The sequence below is a fragment of the Chelonoidis abingdonii genome, chromosome 20, assembly GCF_003597395.2.
Source record: "Chelonoidis abingdonii isolate Lonesome George chromosome 20, CheloAbing_2.0, whole genome shotgun sequence".
Taxonomy (NCBI): Eukaryota; Metazoa; Chordata; order Testudines; family Testudinidae; genus Chelonoidis; species Chelonoidis abingdonii.
Window position 1 is genome coordinate 5,661,387 of NC_133788.1, and position 18,410 is coordinate 5,679,796.

Here is an 18,410-nt window from a genome sequence, read left to right on the forward strand (position 1 = left end):
CAGATATAAAAGCACATCAATGTCTTCAATCCCAGAACTCCCCTGTGATGAAGGTAACTCTATTATCCCCATTGCACAGGCTGGCCACAGAGATACTGAGTGACTTGCCATGGGTCATGCAGGAAGCGGTAGCAGAGAACTGAACCCACATCTACATATTTGGGTAATGATCTAACCATAGGACTGCGCTTCCCCTGCTCTGTCCATGACAAGTGCTATGGGCTTATTTGTAGTGAAGAGCTTAGGCCCTCAGGTAAGCAAGGCACCTAATGACATGCCTGACGTCAAGCATGTGAATAGTCCCATTGACTTGTGCTGAGAGTTGGGAGCACTTGTTAAACTGGGACCCAGGTTTAGTAAAGAAACCTGATGGTTCTTGGAGGCATTAGTAGGGGCCATGGGTTTGTCTCACCCTGATGTAAATCACGAGGAACTCCATTGAAGTCCATAGTTATAGTGGTCAGAAGTCAGAATTTAGGGCCCCTACAAATTCATCTGGTAAAGGCATCTATTCTGGTCTCCTGAAACTGGATCCCAGCTCAGGCTTCCTTTGCAGAGGCTGATCTGTTAATAAAATGCCATATGGCTTAGTCTGGAGACGAAATCAACTCTGTCCTAATCCTGGATCCAGCTTGTGTGTGTTACATCTGGGCAACTTAGATTTCTGAATTAAAAAACTAAAAATAAAGCTTGTAAGGCCAACATCAGCCATGCCATAAACAGCAGAGTAAGTTACATATCCAGTATAACCCAGTGACAGTGCTAAAGTAACGAACTGGTGTGGATTTGTGCAAATTGAGTGTGGCAGGCTGGACTGCGGCAGGCAGGAGACTCAATCTGCAGAAGGATGCAAGGTAAAGCAAACTCCCTTCACCCACCCCCTGTGCTCCCACACCCATTTACAGCAGCCGAACTCGGTTGACTTCAGTGGAATTTTTACGGGCTGTATGTGACATTGGACTCATTTCCTGAATTCCTGCCTGTTTTTCTTTGTTCCAAGAATGAAGATCAATGGGAGGGAACTGGAGCAATGGGAAGAGAGAGAGACAACAGTGTGGGTAGATAGAATAGAGCTTTCTCTGTGTGTGTGAGTGTGTGAGAGAGAGAGAGAGAGAAAGAGAGTGAGTGAGTGAGTGAGTGAGTGAGATAATACTTTGCATTTCAGTTGCTGCTCTCATCCACACATCTCAAGGTAGTTTTCCCTTTCTTCAAAGAGGAACCCAAGACACACAAAAATTGAGTTACCTAAGTTCCTGCAGCTGAGTAGCCAGGAATAGAATGGCAGAGTCCTGATGCTCAGTACTCTGTTCTGATCACTGGTCACTGATCACACTGCCCTTCAGTTAGCTGATGCTCCACCGACTGGCGCAATGTACGAAAAAGGCCTGAAATGAGACAGAAAATAATAGCACAGGGGCATTATGTGTTAATACCCAGCTCTTCTACAATGTCCACGAATTTGAAAGCGTTTGATAAACCTTGATGTGTCCCACTTTTTTAAAATAAAGGATTAATAAATTGCTAGATGGTTTAATAAATGGTTAATTGGTTGTTATATATACCATCTATAAAACCATCTAATATATTATATATATATCATCTAATAAATGGTTAATTGGTTGTTACCATCGATAAAACTTTCTGCTGATGGGCTAATAACTATCTATAGCATACGTTGCCCATGTCTGTAACATGCTTAGAACATCTGGTCACTCAGTATAAAACAGGATCCAGCAATGAATTAAGCCACATGAGGAATTTGTTTCCTGAGCCTATACAGCATTAGGCTACAGTTTGTTCTCCAGATTTTCATCGAAGAAAAGGAAGTGATTCCTTTGAAGTAAATACATGTTTACAACAGTGTAGCTAAGAGCAGAATTTGGCCTGTACTCATAGACTTTAAGGTCAGAAGGGAGCATCATGATCATCTAGTCTGACCTCCTGCACGTTGCAGGCCACAGAACCTCACCCAGCCACTCCTCTAATAGACCCCTAACCTATGTCTGAGGTACTGAATCCTCAAATCATGATTTAAAGACTTCATGTTACAGAGACTCCCCAGACATTTGCACTAGTTCTGTAATTCAGTCTCTGAGGTAAATCACTGACCGTACTTTGATTTTGAGGTAACGCCCAGTGTGGGGGAGAGGGTTCCGAAATGAGAGACATCCCATTTACTGATTAACAGAGCACAGGTAGGGTAGGAGATTTGTCAAGAAGAAAACCGGCTTCCGAATTCCACAGCCTTTATTCACATGGGTAACCCATGTCAGCACTAGTATGTCCATTGACATAAATGGGCTAAATCATTACTCAGGCAAAACTTTCCTTGGAGAATTGTGTGAACGGCTCAGGGTTTGGCCCAAATGTTTTGCTCAGCTAGGTAAGGATTACTCCTGGAAGTAAAGTTTGCAGGTTCAGGTGTCCGGTTTATCGCATGCCTGATTCTTTTCTCTCTTATATCAGCTGCTGCTGACTTGCACGGGCGAGTGACAGGAGATGCAGTCCCAGAGCCCATGAGTGCACCAAGAAGCACACAGAGTTTTTCTGTTTGTTCCTGGAGCACAGTGGTGTTTGTTCCAAGCACTCAGAATTAGGGCTGGCTGTGGGGGTGCACTGAAAGGAAGGATACCACACCAGGTGTTCTGGGCTCTGAGACAAGGTGCGGCAGATTTCCATGTATGGAAAGATGTGTTTATATTTATCTTGGTCATTTGCTTCTGGTCAATTGTATCCAGAGTTATTTAGGGTCCCTTAAGTTGTGTGTGAGACAGAGGGGATGAGTAGGGGACTTGTGGTGGAGGGTTATTTTCTGGGAGGTGGATGGGAAGATAGAAATGACACTTTCTATTCTAGTTAATTAGTGGCTGGAATGTCAGCAGATGTAAAAGAGGCTTTAAACCAGCTGAGGACCTGGCCCTCTATGTCAACTGTGGCAGATTATTGAAATATAGACCCCAACTCCCCTTTTTACTGAGGGAGATCCAGATCTGACTTGCCCCAGTGTAACTCCTTGGAATTCCCTGGAGCAGTGCATGAGTCCCTTCATTGTAAGTGACAAGAGTATTAGGCTCTTAGCCTTAATATAATCTTGTTTAACCAGTGATATTTTTTTTTTCTTTGAGTTGAGGTGCATTGATAACTTGGCTGGCCAGTATTAAAAGTTTCTTAGGTGTATTTTTCTTTTCTCCTGTGGTCAGCGTTGGGATTCATCAGGCGATGCGCAAACCTTTTGTAAATTACAGGCTTAGATTGTAAATTCCATGAGCCAGGGATCATCTTTTTGCTCTGTATTTGTACAGCACCTTGCACAATGGGGTGCTGGTCTATGACTGGGCTTCTAGTTGCTACTGCTGCAGTACCGATAACAATGGGATGGGATCTCTGTATGTTTCTCTCATGTTAGCATCTGGTTCTCCACATTCAGTAACTTTTCAGCCCACTTGCATCTATTTATCCCATCTTCTCCCTGTGTTTTCATACTCATTTGTATTCTAGTTTGCAGGCCACACCGGATTTAACTCAGTGCAGGGCTTGGAAATGTTGGGTACTTGCCTGTTTAAGAATGTAGTTAATAAATCACTGTCTGAGCAACCTCCCCTGTATTATTCAGTGGGTGTGTCTGCTGCTTTAGGTCTCTGCCCCATGTTTGAAGGTGCCAGAGGGGGACTCTCCACCTAGGGCTGCATCTTGCTTTCACTGTACACCCATGTGAATGGGGAGTAACTCCACTGAAGTCGATGCTGTGAAACTGGAGGATTGAGATTGCAGGCTGCCTGGGGGGCGGGAGCCAGATTGTGACCTTGCAAAAGCATCAGGTGGAGAAGCCGCAGTTGTGGCTGATTCACCGACACCTGGGCAGGGGCCCCACTGACGATTCTACTAACATCACGGGAGTTGCTCTTAGTTCAGAGGCGCTTTACCCAGCTCCGATAGTCGGGTGTCACACTCCGCCGCCTCGCTTGAGAAGAGCAACCCCCCAGAGTGGGAGCACGAAAGGTCCCTTGACCACAGAGCAAGCAAGCGGGTCTCTCGCCAACAGCCAATCACCGCTGGAGCTGCCCGCCTGACCACGCCCCTCCCTCTTCTGATAGGCCAGCGAGCCGGCCGTGACGCAGCTCCCCACACATGGGGGAATGGAGCTGGGAGCTGCCCGGCTGAGCACAGCCCCCAGCGTCCTGCAGCCGAGCCGGGCTCTGGGCGGCTGCAGCTCAGACCGGCTCCGGCCATGGCCAAGAGGAGCTCGCTGTTCATACGGGTCGTGGAAGGAAAACACTTGCCCGCTAAGGACATGTGAGTTAAAGCGCCTCTCTGCAGAGGTGGGGGGGCTTCGCTTGGGCTGCCCCTCGTGGGGCACAGGCAGCTGGGGGTGATTTGCAGGGGGGCTGGCACCATTTGTGTGTGGGGGTGGGGGTGCTGCTGAGAGCCACTGAGCCAACCTGTAAACCCCGGATAGGATGGAAACCACTTCAAGCCAGAGGGTGCGGCAGCCCCCCACTAGTTCCAGCGCCTGTGGGGGATTGGGTTGGTTCTAGCTCGCAGGTTAGAGGTGGCCCATGAAACACAGGGAGGATAGAGATGGTTGTTGGGCAAGGGAAAAAGGATCTCCCAGCCCCACAGGACTGGCATGTTAACCCCCAGCCCCCAAACAGCAAGTATGGTCAAAGTAGTATCCCTTCCCTCCCCCTGCTATCCGCAAGAATGTCTCTCACGCACACACACCCGTGCAGGCCTGTCCATAGCTTATTGCTATTCAGAGACAACCCCTATTGCAGGCAGGTTTTGAGGGATCTTCTCCCCACCCCTCACTCTCAGTGTAGTTCTTGCAGGTTAACCCTCACACACCTCTCCAGCGTGGGTGAGTTTCCTCAACACAGGCTCTCACACCTTGCAGAGTTAGTCCCCCAACACACCCACTCATGCTTCCTTCCCAAGCAAGCCATGTTTGAGGGTTTTCCCCCAACACACGCACCCTCTCCTGGTGTAGGCATGCTTGAGGGGTTATTTCCCAATATATGCCACGTGCCTTTCCCATGCATGTGTGTTTGTTAGGATTCTCACCCACTACACACGTACCACTCTGGATTCTGGACAGTAGTTACAAAGCAGTGTCCCAGCACCTGTCTGTTCTTCGTGTTGCTTCTCTTTTACCGGCGTTGGACTGAAACCAAAAAAATCATATTGTACCCAAAAGAGGTTGATTGACTTATTTATTTGCTTCCTGATTTATTCTTCTTTTCCATCCTGCGTGGCCCTTTCTTGGGGAAGAGGAGAAGTGGCTGCATGTTGCTTTTTTCTGGGGAAGGGGAGAGGAAGCAGCTGATGAGTGAACGGGGAAAGGGTTAGTAAATGAAATAGATGAGATTTTGCTTCTCACCATATGGAGGCATTTGTAACCAGGTTCCCAGTGTAAATCCTGAATTGCTCAGCTCAGCTAGGACAGCCATTTCCGGGGGCTGTTAGTGTTAAGGAATCAGCCTTTGGGTTGGTGGGGCTGAAAGGCTGCCAAACTCCTCCCTCCACCCCCAACAATCGTCATGGAAAAAGAATAAACATAAATAAGAACAGAAACCAGACTTTTGAGTGTTTTATGGGCCTGATTCTGAAACCAGGTTTACATCTGTGTAATAATGCCACTCCTGATTTGCCTGAGTGTGAATGAGAGTTGAATTGGACATTACAGAAAACTGAGGGTGAAACAGCATTTTAAAGAATGCGTTGCCCGTAGACTGCATGTGCAGGGAACAGGGACTTGACAAGCTCCTGTTTCACCAGCATGGCTGTGTGGTCTAGTGGGTAGGGCATTTGCTGGTGAAACAAGAGACCTGGGTTCTCTGTCTTGGCCTTTTGGGTGACCCTGCACAAGTCACTTCCCCTCTGTAAAACGAGGTTAATTATCTTTATCTGCCTATGTTAAAGTGCCTTGAGCTCTGTGGATGAAAAACCCGACCACTGTTCTTCTGTCTTTAACTTGGCCAGGCAAACGCTGCTCAGGTTTGTGCTCTGCAGAGCCTCCTCCCCTAAAGCTGGTGGTGAGGCTGCACAGGGAAGGTGGTGCAGGCTCTGTACACTTAAAGGGCCTGCTGGAGCGTGAGGGTTTGAAGTCGTGCTGCAGCCGTGAGGGTCTGGTGGGCCAGTACCGCACTAGGGGGCCTCCCCGGCCGGCAATGGCAAGTGAGGAAGTGCTGTCGCCACAAAAAGGCTCATGAGGAGCAGAAGTATCTGCTGAGGGCTGCTAGCCTGTGTCGTTTTGGGAAACAAGTTTTCTCATCCATGTTCCACACTCCATTTTTGAGTGGTGGCTGCTGCTCACCCAGGTGCTCTAGAGGTGACTGGTTGGGCTGCCATGGGGTGGATCTGTGTCCCTGTGCTTCACCCTCTCTGGCAGGGAGAGGGAATCGCCTCCATCACGCTGGAACAATTCCTGCTCCAGCTGACGCAGCAGCTCCCAGGCACTGCCTGAAGATACACCCAACCAGTAGGGCTGGTGCAGCATGCTTAGCACTGGGTGGCAAGGAATAACGGGGTGATTCTCGAGGATCCCCTTCAAAAAGTTGGACCTAATTCTGAGGAAGGATCGTCCAGTGGTTAGGGCGCTAGCCTAGGAAGTGGGAGACCTGGGTGAAATTCCCTGCTCTGCTACGGATTTGTCTCAGCGCCCTAGTGGCGCACCTGTGACAGGTGGGTAACAGCCCTGCCCAGGCTCACAGGGGGCTGTGAGGATAAAGCGTGCAAAGATTGAGGTGCCCAGATAGTCCCGTCACTAGGCTATGTCAGTACCTTTGGTAGACACAAGCGTGTAAGCAAGAGCTAACCCATGGGGAACCATGCTGAAGTCAAGAGACGTTACCCCCAGGTGAGATCAGAATCTGGCCCAACCCGTTTTAACTTGAAGGGAGGCATAAGATGTGTCATGGGATGGGTGGCCAGACTAGTACGAGTCTGCCTGCCTCCAGTGTGGCTCTGCAGCAGCGCTTTTTCCTTGCGGCTCCGGTGCCCTGGGCTCCAAAGCTAAGGACAGGATCTCAACTCTTCGCCTTGGATTGGACCACGGTTCCCGACACTTTTGGTGACATTACTGGGTTCAGGGTTATTTTTCTTAATTGCTCTTCTGATCAAATCCGTTGAATCCATACACCAGCTCCTCAGCTGGTGTAAACCATGGTAGAGTCACTAAGCGATGCTGCTTTATACCTGCCCAGGATCTGGCCCATTATAGTTGTACAGGTCTGTCGCAACTTACGCGTATTTAACATGTGCGATTTCAGCTTTACGCTGTAGGGCTGGAGTCCTGGGGGCGTGGCCTCAAGCAGAAGAGGCGGGGCCTCAAGATTTAAAGGTCTTGGGGCACCAGCTGTGGCTGGGAGTCCCAGGGCCTTTAAATCACCCAGGGGGCTCCCAGCTGCAGAGGTGGCTGGTAGCCGCTGGGGTGAACTAAAGGGCTCGAGGCTCTAGCCACTGTGGAGCTCCGGGACCTTTAAATGCCCGCCCCGGCCCGGCCACCGGAGCTGCGGGTGGGATTTAAAGGGATTGGGGATGTAATTTTGAGTGTACGCAGTTTTCGCTCTACTTGCTAACCACAGAACGGAACCCCTGCGTAAGATAAGACTGACCTGTAGATGTCTGTGAGTAGTGCACCTGCTCTGCTGATGTAAATCTGGAGTAACGCCACTTTTTCCAGCTGAGTTACTCTGGATTTACAGCAGGATTTGGCTCTGATCCTTGCTCCCGACTTTCACTCCATGGGCCATATCTTCAGCTGGCCTAAATCAGCACAGTTGCTAATGACAAGTCCTGGGGACTGTGCTGACTTGTGCCTGCTGAAGGTCGGGCCCCACATCTGTAAACCGACCCAAAGCCCCAGCTGTCAGTAGAAACCGGCAGCTCCGGGGTGACTGATCCGTGAGGTTGCTGATAGCCACAGCTGCACCTGTGGTGTCAATTCAGTCCACGGGGCTCCCTGACATTTTAGGCAGCCTACTTGTTAATATATTAATGGATTTGCCTTCTCCGATGCCTGGAATGAAATTCACTCCCCAGGCAGCCTTGGCTTGTCTCCAGCTCTGGGTTGGCTTCGCTGGCCCTCTTTGTGTTTGTCTTCTGTCTGCGTTAGTAAGTGCTTTGAGGGGCTACTAATGGGGCCTTGAGTCGCAAGGGTTCAAGGCCCTGGACTGCTCAGTGGAGAGTTTGAGCTAGTGATGTCCTGTATCCTTGGAAATAGATGGGAAAGAAGCTCCGAACGTGCCACTTCACCTGGATTTGCCTTTCAGTGACCCTGGGGATGTTCTGCCCAGCCTGTAATCACTTCTGAGGTTGTAAAAGTCTTAAAGCCTGATTTTTCTTTTTTTTCCTCTCCCTTCTACCAGCTTTCCCTGAGTGTAACTCCATCAGCTTCAATGGGTTTACTGCAGACTGGCACCAGCGTAAACGCGAAGTGATTCAGGCCCTGTAGGGATAAATCCTGCTCTGGTTGACACAGTTGTAAATCCAGGATAATGCCATTTGAATCAGTGGATCGTTGTGTATTCACACCAGGGTAGCCAAGGGCAGAATTTGGCCTACAGTATGCACTCAGGATGGCTACAATGCAGGGATGACTTATGGAAACTGTGCCATATGTGTGTCTGATTCACCTCTGACACTGCAGTAGATGTGAGCTATTTACCCAGTGTGAAGCAGGTGTGAGATATGAATCAGACCCAGTCGGTGCATGGATCCAGCTTCCGCAGGAATCTGAACAAACCCAAATACCTTCTCTTCAAGAGATGCTTAAACCTGGCCCCAAATTTTCACCTCCATTTTAACAATGGAAAAAGTCATTTTCAAGCACAAATCTCCCCTGGCAGCATTTGCAGCCCAGACTTGCCTGGGCTGAGAACTTGAAACTGACTAAGCCAGAGGGAAACAGACTCCTTTCATTTTTCTCCCCCACTGTGGTCCGAGCTAAGGGAGATAGTTTTTGTTTGTTTTTTTGTGCAAAGAGCCATGAACAGCCTCAAGTGAACTGGATTTTTGACACTCCCTTGCAATAATCTAATGACATGTTAGGAAGACAAGGAAGGAAATGAGTTTCTGTATGTGTAATGTGTTTATAGGGAAACCCCACTGCATGCTGTCCTGTGTACCAGGCATGTTTTCAGTGCAGCATCAGTTCAGTTTAGGTCCATGTTTCCAAACACAGCCCCTATCTTTGGGTGCCTCACTTGAATGTCCTTTCGATGGGCCCTGTTAAAAATCCACAATCGCTGGAGTGGCTGGCTCTCGGTGTCTTTCTGGATCAGGCCTAACAGAGGGATTTGGACAAAACGCAGGCTGGGCAGCAGAACCCGTTTGTGGAGCGAGTCTACAACTTGCTGCTGCTTAACCAGGACAGACCTTGCATGCTCCTAAATGATCTGGCTGTGCCTGAGTCATGTTTTTCCATTCTGGCTCTGGTACATCCTGGGTTGGCACCTGAAATAAGTTTTTTTTTCCTAGAAGGGCTGGGTCCAGGGCCTGGTGCTGGGTGGACCGTTCTGGGAAGAGTGACTCTCCTTGCCAGCCAGGAGCCCTCGCCAGCTGACTCCCCTAAAGAGATTGGGTTTCTTACCTTTTGCAGTATCTGGGTGCTCACCAGGAAGGCACCTCTCAAGAAGCTGTTTCTAGACTGCTTGTAATAACATGCTGCATCCATGCAAATGATTCGTCCCACCCCTGGGGAAATGTTAAGCGTCCTTCTCCCAAGCAGTCAAGCTGCCGATTTGTTTATTGTTTAATTGTGGGTGATTCAGTGGCATTTGATAGTGGGGGATTCCTAGCAACCAGAAATAGCGCGGACAGATTGTGAGCGTCCCCTACCTCAGTTCAGTTCTAGCCTGAGCTGCAGTGCACCCTTTGTTAATCTAATGCTGGGCCTCTCCCCACAATGCACCTCAGTCGTGACCTGCAGCTTGTCTCTTCCAGTTCAGTACAGGTTCCCCACTGTCATCAGCTGGGATGTGGACCATCAATCCTGATGGTTGGAGTAGGAGCCAGAGTCAGGAATGCAATAACCAGGGCCAAGGGATCAGAGCTGGACTCAGGAACCGAAGCCAGGGGTTAGAGAAGGAGTCAGGAGGCCAGTAGGTGAGCAGGACTGAGCAGGGCAGGAGCAAGGCTGGGAACAAGGCAGGATCAGGGCTGAAGCAAACAAGGAGCAGGGCCAGCACAGGAGAGGTCACAGCCGCAGGCAGGTGTGGAGAATAGCCAGAGCTCGGTTAGACCTGGTGCGCTTAACAGCAGGCTTGCTGGCTTCCTTGGCCAGTCAGGCAGAGTGGTCATCTCAGGCTCAGCTGTGCTCACAGGCGGCCCGGTGACTGGGCAAGTGGAGCTGCAAGGCCTCACGCCTGACACCCTCCACAGCTCTGCCAGTGAATCGCAATCCTGGCTGGCAGCCTCTCCTGCTTTCCTAGGCTGTATCGTGCCTGGGGTATCTCCTCTGCAGCTGGTGGAACTGGACTGGGCATGGATTTGTTGGGTTTGCGTTGAGGATGAATGGGGACCACGTTGAGCCACTGTATGTATTTCCCTTCTGACCAGTTCCTTGGTTTGGAACCCTTGGCAAGGAGGAGGTCAGAGCAGCAGGGTGTGGAGAGAGGGATGGGGCTAATTCTTAGGAGACTCCAAGCAGCTCTTTCCTAGGGGATGAGGGGCCCCCTGGAGGTTTCAGGTGGAGCGTTAGCTGAAGAATTTCTGCAGCCGTTTTGTTGACCATGATATTCCACCACTCTACCTTTCTGCTGTACCTGCTCCTTGTTCCTGGCCAAGGATGGGGCATGAATACAGGCTGCGAGTCACTTCACCTTTATAGACTGTGCTTGTACATCTGAGCTAGAGAGGAGGAATATCCCTTCTGAATCCCAAGGAGATGGCCTCTGCAGGAGGGGTCATAGGTTATTTCCATGGACAGATGTCCTGGCAGGGTCATACTGATGCCTTCAGGTACAGTTTTGCCTAAAGCTTTCGTCCTTGTGCTTAGCTAGCACAAATGTAGACACCAATATTGGAGTCTCATCTGAGCAAAGGCCGTTTCTGTCTGCTGGAGTTTTCCAGTAGCTTGGGTTACGGTCGTAGCCCTTGGAGTTCACTGCATCTTCCGCCTGAAGGTTTCAGAGTGCTTTACAAACATGAATGCACTAAGTCTCACCATCTCCTGAGAAGGCAGATATCCCCACTCTCACAGAGATGGGGAAACTGGGGCACACAGTTTGGGAATGTATTGCACAAGGCTGTGGAGCAAGTAGCAGAACTGAGAAAGGAACCCATGTGTGCTTGCCACTAGGCAATGCTGCCCCTTACCCTTCCTGTCTGAAGACCCTTGACTCTTAAATGATCTCGCCCTCCACGGACACCAGAGTCTGTCTGTCTGTCCTTCTGCATGTGACTTGAGACACCTTGGCAGGGCTTTCCGAAAGAGGAGTTAGGTGCCCAACTCCCTGAGGCTCCATTGGAAATCCCAGAGATTAGATTTGTTTTTAGACTGCTTTTGTCAGTCTGCAGCTGTGCTGTGGAGTGAGGCCCTGCACCCTGCTCAGCCTGTGTGTACAGGGGTGGATCGTGTCACTATTTGTTTCTATCCCAGCTTAAATATCTGTCTGTCAGACGAGGCTTGCAAAATTGATGGGAGATAGTGGTTCTAGAAAGTGGAAAAAGGCAAGTAAAACTTGGGTATCTTCATAGAGAAGGTGGGCAAGCAGATTCTGTGTCTTGGCTAGTACATTTTTAATGATTTGCCAAGTTGGATTAGTTTCTGTCTGTCCTTCCTGTGCAAGGAGCTCAGTGTGAGCTCTTACTTACTACTTTTTGATTATTTAACTTTCAGGTTTTTTTCTTAATTTTTTTGTATGGATTTTTCTACATCAAAAGTCTCCCTGCCTCCATCTTTCTAGAAGACACTGACTATGTGTACGCACACTAGGGGGAACAGTGTCTTTTTGCTACATGTTAATTAACATGTGTTATAAAATCTGCAACTTGCCCTATCTACGCTGAGTTTTAACATAGATGAACAGGCTGAAGCAAACCCTGCTAACACGACAACTTGCTCTCTCTACACTAGGATTTGATAAGTACTGGCGAAGGCATTAAAAAACCCCTTTTCTTTGTGTAGACGTGGTCCTAGTGAAGATGTGGGAGTCCCCGGGGGTACACTGCAACAGGCCAGGATGCCTGGACCAGTCAGTCCTGTTCGCTTAGCCCTGTCCCGCTAGCTTTGTGCAAGGTGTGGGACTTGAAAGGAGGAGGAAGAAGTGGGGAAGGAGTTTCTGGGGGAAGGCTGCCAAAATTTGCTGGGGCATCATGGGCATGCAGGCTAGAGCAGCTGAGAGAAAAGCTGATTGGGAGGAGGGGGGAGAGTCTCTTGTGGTTAGCCCTGGGGAATGAGGGCAGCCAGGGAGAGCAGAGAGCCCAGCAGTTGGTAGCTAGCTGGGGAGGACAGAACTGAGGCTTCTCCGCAAGGAGACAAGAAGCTAACTGAGCAAGCTAGGCACTGGCTGAGGACTCTGACCTGCCCGAGGCCCTTGAGGGGAGGGTAGACGTGACCCAATGGCTGAGTTGACTGGAGCCCGGACTCTGGCTGTAAGTCAGTGGGACAGCAGGCTGCAACCTGGGCTTTGTGGTTCCTCCCCATCGGTTGAAGAGCCGATGGGGAAGAACCACAACACCCAGCTGTCAAACGGTTATGGCGTTGGGACCCAAAAAACCACAAGAAAAGAAGGATGGGGGTGTGGGTCAAGGGGAACCCCATACAGCCCCCACAGTTCCTCGAAGGAGTCTGAGGAGCCAGTGGACACCACCTGCCCAACCAGACTCTGCCTGAAGACGTGACACGACGAGCCAGAAGCAGTATCCACAGTCACAGAGCAAGCCCCCCATCCAGGTTCCTCCTCCTCCTCCTCCTCCTGTTCCTGTGGATGGCTCTCTTGGCCAGTGCTGGGAGGAAGATGACAGGGAGGCTTTGCGAGTTTGTGGGGGCTACAGATAGCGGGTGCAAATCTGAGGAGATGTGGAGGGAAATGCAGCCAGAACCTCGCTAGAAAGCTGTGAAGGAGCCAGCAGAAGGACCCACAATAGGTAGACTGGGGCAGGCCTTTGCTGCTGGGAGCCCACCTGTACGGAAGGGGGCCGAAGGCAGAGTCCTGTGAGACTGGAGCCTCTTGTTCGGATGTTGCTTGAAGACTAAGGTACTGTGTAATCCCGGAAGGGGTTGAATGCTTTAAACTGGCTTGGCCGGACGTCAAGTTGCCTCTATGTCCAAAGTAGGCCGAAGCTCCTTGTGGCAACTGAGGTGGCAACATCGTGATGCCGGGGGGGGCACCCTGGGATGATGAGTTTTGTAGCAAGCCTCCATTGCAAGCAAAGGTATGACTGCAGTCCAGGAAGGCCTATCCATGTTTGCTAAAACAGGGAAGACAAGATTTGACATTGCCAAGGTAAAAAACCACCTAGAAACCCCCTTTAGGCCTTCTACATCCATCGCAAAGAGAGGGCAGAGCTTCAGTTTCATGTCCCTTGGCAGGTGGTGGCTGCTGCTTCTGCTCCCTTTAACCTGGTTTTAATTCTGTTTTCTTGGTATGTCAGGGGGCTTTGGGGCCATATAAAGAAAATATGACGCTATTATTTTAGGACTGCTCCTTTGTCTTGTTAAGCAGCCATCCTCCTGGCAGTCAGGGAAACACCAGCATCCTAAGAGTTAATGGTGGAAAATCCATCAAGGCAAAAGGAGCCACTACCACCTTTTTAGTGGTGCTTTGATTTCCAGCCTCAGCCAGAAGTCCTGGGTCATTTAGCTTCAGCAATGATTAACAAACCACCAGAACGGGAAGTTTCCAGCACCACAAGCTATGCACACAACTCAACCTTGGCATTTCATTATAAAACTGTCAGCCTCCCCTAAGGATCTGTGGCTTCCCATAAACAATGGGACGTTAAAACCTGCTGGGAGGAAGCCTAGAAATGGCCTCCCTCCTGCTACCTTAGGTCAGGTGCTACCTTGTTCTGCAGCAACCTGTTTCTGGATTGCTTTCCTCCATTCAGATGAAGTGCCTGTTCAACCAGGATCTTTCTGAGGTGCTTATATGGCCCCTACCCCAGTGGAAGGGTTTTTCCTGTTGCTGTAGGAAGCTGCCTCTCCAAGCAGTGGTAGCTAAGGGTTAATGTGAAGTAGGTACCTTGCCGTTGATGCAAGCAGTGTTCTCCCAGGGCAGTTAGAGTGCACCTCTTTGGTGCTCTCTGCAGTTTACACCTCCGTAGTTCATGCTGTGGCACAGTGTAGACAGAGCCTAGGTCATGAGGAGAATTTTCCATAGATTTAGCCACGCCTACACTGGGGGTTAGGTTGGAATTTTTCACACCCTAAGCACCGTAGCGTAAGGCCATGACTTGCCTAAGGTTTCACGGGGAGTTGAACTCAGGTCTCCAGCTAGCACCATAACCGCTGAACCATCCTTCCTCTCCTCTGTTCTCTGGAGCAGTGAGCCGAATGGTTCCCAGGACTGCCTGATTGATTTGTTGTTGGCACTGGCCGAGAAACATTGGAAGAGTTGGAAAATGCCATTGTGTTGAAATCAGAATGATTAGTGAGAGAATGTTGATCTTGACACAACTCTCAATGGAAAAAATTTCAAAATGGGGTGGCATTGAAATGGAGGGGTTGATTTCCATGTTCTTGTTTCATGTGGACACTTGTTTTGGCTTTGATATCATAAATATGATCATATTTACTAATTTAGTTTCACGGTTGTTGAAACAAAAGATTTGATACGGGCAGCTCAAGGGCTGGATTAAAACATCTGAAGGGCCTGATGCGGCCTCCAGGCCGTAGTTTGCCCACCCCAATCTAGGGACGGACACTTAGAATCATGATTCTAAGTGTCCGTCCCTAAATCAGGGGACGCTTAGATGAAGTAAATTGATACAGCCCCATTGGCCTCAATAAAGCTACACTGGTTTGTACCAGCTAGGAGCTAGTCCTTAATATCTAACCTGGAGAATGTAAAGAAACAATTTACAGACTAGCTTGTCCATATTTGACATTCCCTACATGTATTCCCTATGTACTTAACATTTCCTGCCTTAGACAAACTATTGTTAGCAGTGGCATATATTTAACAGAATTTGATCCACTGATTTCATTTTAAAACCTGTCCAGAATGCAGTTGTAGCTCATTGAAATGCTGAGAGAAACACTTTCTTAGCAACCTGAAATTCCTTCCAGCGAAAAACACAGATTCAAATTATCAGCTCCCCGTAAAATGAAATTGCGTTGGAAAATGTGTTGTCAAATAATAACAGAGAATGTAAGTGAGGCGGTAGCAGAGAAAATGGTGCTGGTAACAGGACAAAAAGAAGCGTTCTTTAAAATAAATAAGGTCAGTTATTTTATCTGAGAGGCCAGCTTTGGAAAGAACATGGGCATTGCCAGGCTGGTCCATCCAGTCCAGTAACCTGTCTCTGACATTAACCAGTACCAGATGCTTCAGACGAAAGTGTAAGAAAGAGGCCCACAGTAGCAGATGTGGGGAAATCTATCCCCATATTAGGTCTCATCGTGGTCTAATGGTTAGATACTTTCAGAATTTTTTTTTTTTTTACTTATCCATGCTAATATTCAATCCCTTTCAGTCTAGGCCTCAGTGATTTCATGTAGCAGTGAGTTCCACAGTTTAATCATTTCATTATCTAAAGTGACACATAGGTACCCAAACCATGGGTGCCTCAGTACAAATGTAGCTGTTGCAACTTCAGGCAAGGAGTTGAAAATGGTGCCCTGCTACATTCAGCCGCCCCACCCTGCTGTGAGATGGGTGTGAAGCACCAAACCTGCTAAACAGATGAGGAAACGAAATGGCAGTAAGACTAAACCCATGGCTACCCACCGCTGCTCTAGGACCATGCCCAGCTCAGTGGCGCAGGTGCAAGCGACGGCTCTCCCTGCCCCACTGATTCGTACGGTACTGAAAATGGCCACCAGAACCTGCGAGCTGTCTGTCTTCAGGCTTCCACCATGACTGCTGCCAGACCAGTCTTGCTGAACTGATGTGGGTTCTTGTAGCGCTCTGACTACAGGCCCTCCCATTCCTTCTCCCCCAGGCGGCTGCTCTTGCTATTCTGGGGAGCAGGTTTGTGACAGACAGCGCCTGAGGGCAGAAAACTGAACCCAGCATAAGAGCAGAGGCCTGAGCCCTGCCTGCAGTTTGCGGCCATGCAACTAATGTTTGTTTTTAGTCTATCAATCAGCCACTTAACGGTCCTTGGCAGAATTAACCTTTCCGCTGGCCGGGGAATTGTTGCTCCGGCTGCAAATCATTAAGACAGTTCTGCAGAATGCCGTGTTTGGGTCCCCCCCACCCCCGTTCCTTCCTTTGATTGGAAAGTTTCATTGAAACAGCAAATGTGACAAAGAGGCTACATTTACCACTGGCCTTTCCCTGCTTTTTTCCGGCTCCAGGCCCCAAGCCATTCCGGTGCTGCGTAGCTGTGTGTGTGTGTGGGGGGGGTCTCCTCACCCCACCTCCCCCTCAAAGCAGGACCCTAACTCTGACCTCTAGCCTCCCTTTGGGCGACTATGTCCAGCACACCGGGACACGTGGCTCTTTCCACCTGATTTCTCCCTGCCAAGACCCTGTAATAGGCCTGATTCAAAGCTCATCGACTTCAATGGGCTTTGGGTCAGGCCCATAGCATGTGCCTCTTCTGTCCAGTGACCATCACCATGGTATCTGGGCACCTATGCTGGCTCCCCCAAACTCTTCCCCTCCTTGGCTGTGCTACACCCTTATGGGAATCTCTCCCCTTGGCCGTGATGGTGGGAGTGGGGTGGCACCAGCCTCTTTACCACCTTGTCTAGATCTGCTCCCCTCCCTGCTTGGTTGGTGGAGAGGCAACCTGCAGGAGAGGGTGTGGTGTGGGGGAGCTGTAGCTGCCTGGTGGGGGTGAGAAGGAGGCGCTGCTGCTTGCAGCACAGGGATGCCCTTTGAGAAGATGGAGTCAGTGTCCACACCTCTTTAAAGAGCCATGTTTTGAACCCAGTCCCCTGGCAGCTCGAATGCCCTTTCCAGTCCCAGGGCAGACAGAGGCAGAGTTGTGCTGGGAAACAGAGGACGGTGCACAGGCTGTCATGAGATCACCAAGCTCAGTCCAAGGCTGAACTGAGTTCTACTTAACCCAGAGCTGGGAGGAATCCAGCATTAGCCCATGGATCTGCAGCCTGTCGCCAAAGACCCCATTGGGCTGGGTTTGCATAAGGCCATCTGAGGACTTTGCCACAGAGCAGGCTGGATGCAGAATCTGCCTGGGATTCCCCACGTAGCTGTAGGTCACCAGAGCAGTCTTGCAGAATAACTTCTGGACGTGCTTGTGCAATGAAATCCCACCATCCATGGGTCAAATACAGCTTGGAGGAGATCCTCGGCTCCATTGATCAGAGGGGCCCATGCAGCTGTCAAATGGGAGTGGCTTTCAGTCAGTCCTGATCTGGGCATCTGTGAGCCAGTGGCCAAGGCACGAAAGGTCTTTTCTCCTCTTCCGCTTCCTCTGAGCTAGACAGCCTTTTGTTTGTGGGCTGGTAGGTTCATGCCATGTCCCTTTCCTAATGAAGAGCATTTAGTCCTAAGCAAATTGTTTTGACTGGATATCTGCAGCAGAGTTGGGGTAAGGACCTACCTGAAAACTCAACCCTTGAAGCCACTGTGGTGGGCTGTCTTTCCCCCTGTGCTGATCTGTTGAGTGGGAATTCTGGCTGGTTTTCTGGCAGCTGCTTGTGCTGGTTGGTGATCTTTTTTCCCTTTTGAGTTCTGTGCGTTAAAGGCCTTGAGTCCATGTGCCAGAAGGATCTAGTCTAAGGGTCAGCAGCCTTTCAGAAGTGCTGTGCTGAGTCTTCATTTATTGACTCTGATTTAAGGCTTCACATGCCAGTGAAACATTTTTAGAAGATCTCTTTCTACAAGTCTATAATACATAACTTAACTGTTGTTGTTGTATGTAAAGTAAATAAGGTTTTCAAAATGTTTAAGAAGCTTCATTTAAATTTTAAAATTTAAAATGCAGTGTTCCCCTGGACTGGTGGCCAGGACCCGGGCAGTGTGAGTGCCACTGAAAATCGGCTCACGTGCCACCTTCGGCACCCGTGCCATAGGTTGCCCACCCCGATCTAGTCTATTTCTTGACCTAGAAGTTGCTTTCAGGCCAGCACCACCTAACTCCAGAAGTTTTGGGTTGTCAGGTCAGCACCAGGTCAGTGTGTCTTCCTGGCTGGGAACCCAAACCGAGACCACTGGGACTTCCTTCTTCAGGGCATAAGGATGTCCCTCCTCCAGGACGTGCAGAAAGCCACCTAAAGCCCATCCCCGGAGAGCTACAGGTGTTTTTGTGGCTGTTAGGAACATGTGTGGGAC

The 18,410-nt window shown here is 49.6% G+C and overlaps 1 protein-coding gene across 3 annotated transcripts in view; it reads left to right on the plus strand.

The window, feature by feature from the left end:
* Nucleotides 1–4,159: 4,159 nt before the first annotated feature.
* LOC116823462 (ras GTPase-activating protein 4-like) overlaps nucleotides 4,160–18,410 on the plus strand; it is a 49,997-nt gene continuing 35,746 nt past the window's right edge. For all 3 annotated transcript variants that reach the window (XM_032778017.2, XM_032778018.2, XM_032778019.2), the window contains exon 1: nucleotides 4,160–4,293. In XM_032778017.2, coding sequence (XP_032633908.1) covers nucleotides 4,229–4,293 — 65 coding nt within the window. In that variant the 5' untranslated portion in view covers nucleotides 4,160–4,228. The remainder of the gene's footprint in view (nucleotides 4,294–18,410) is intronic.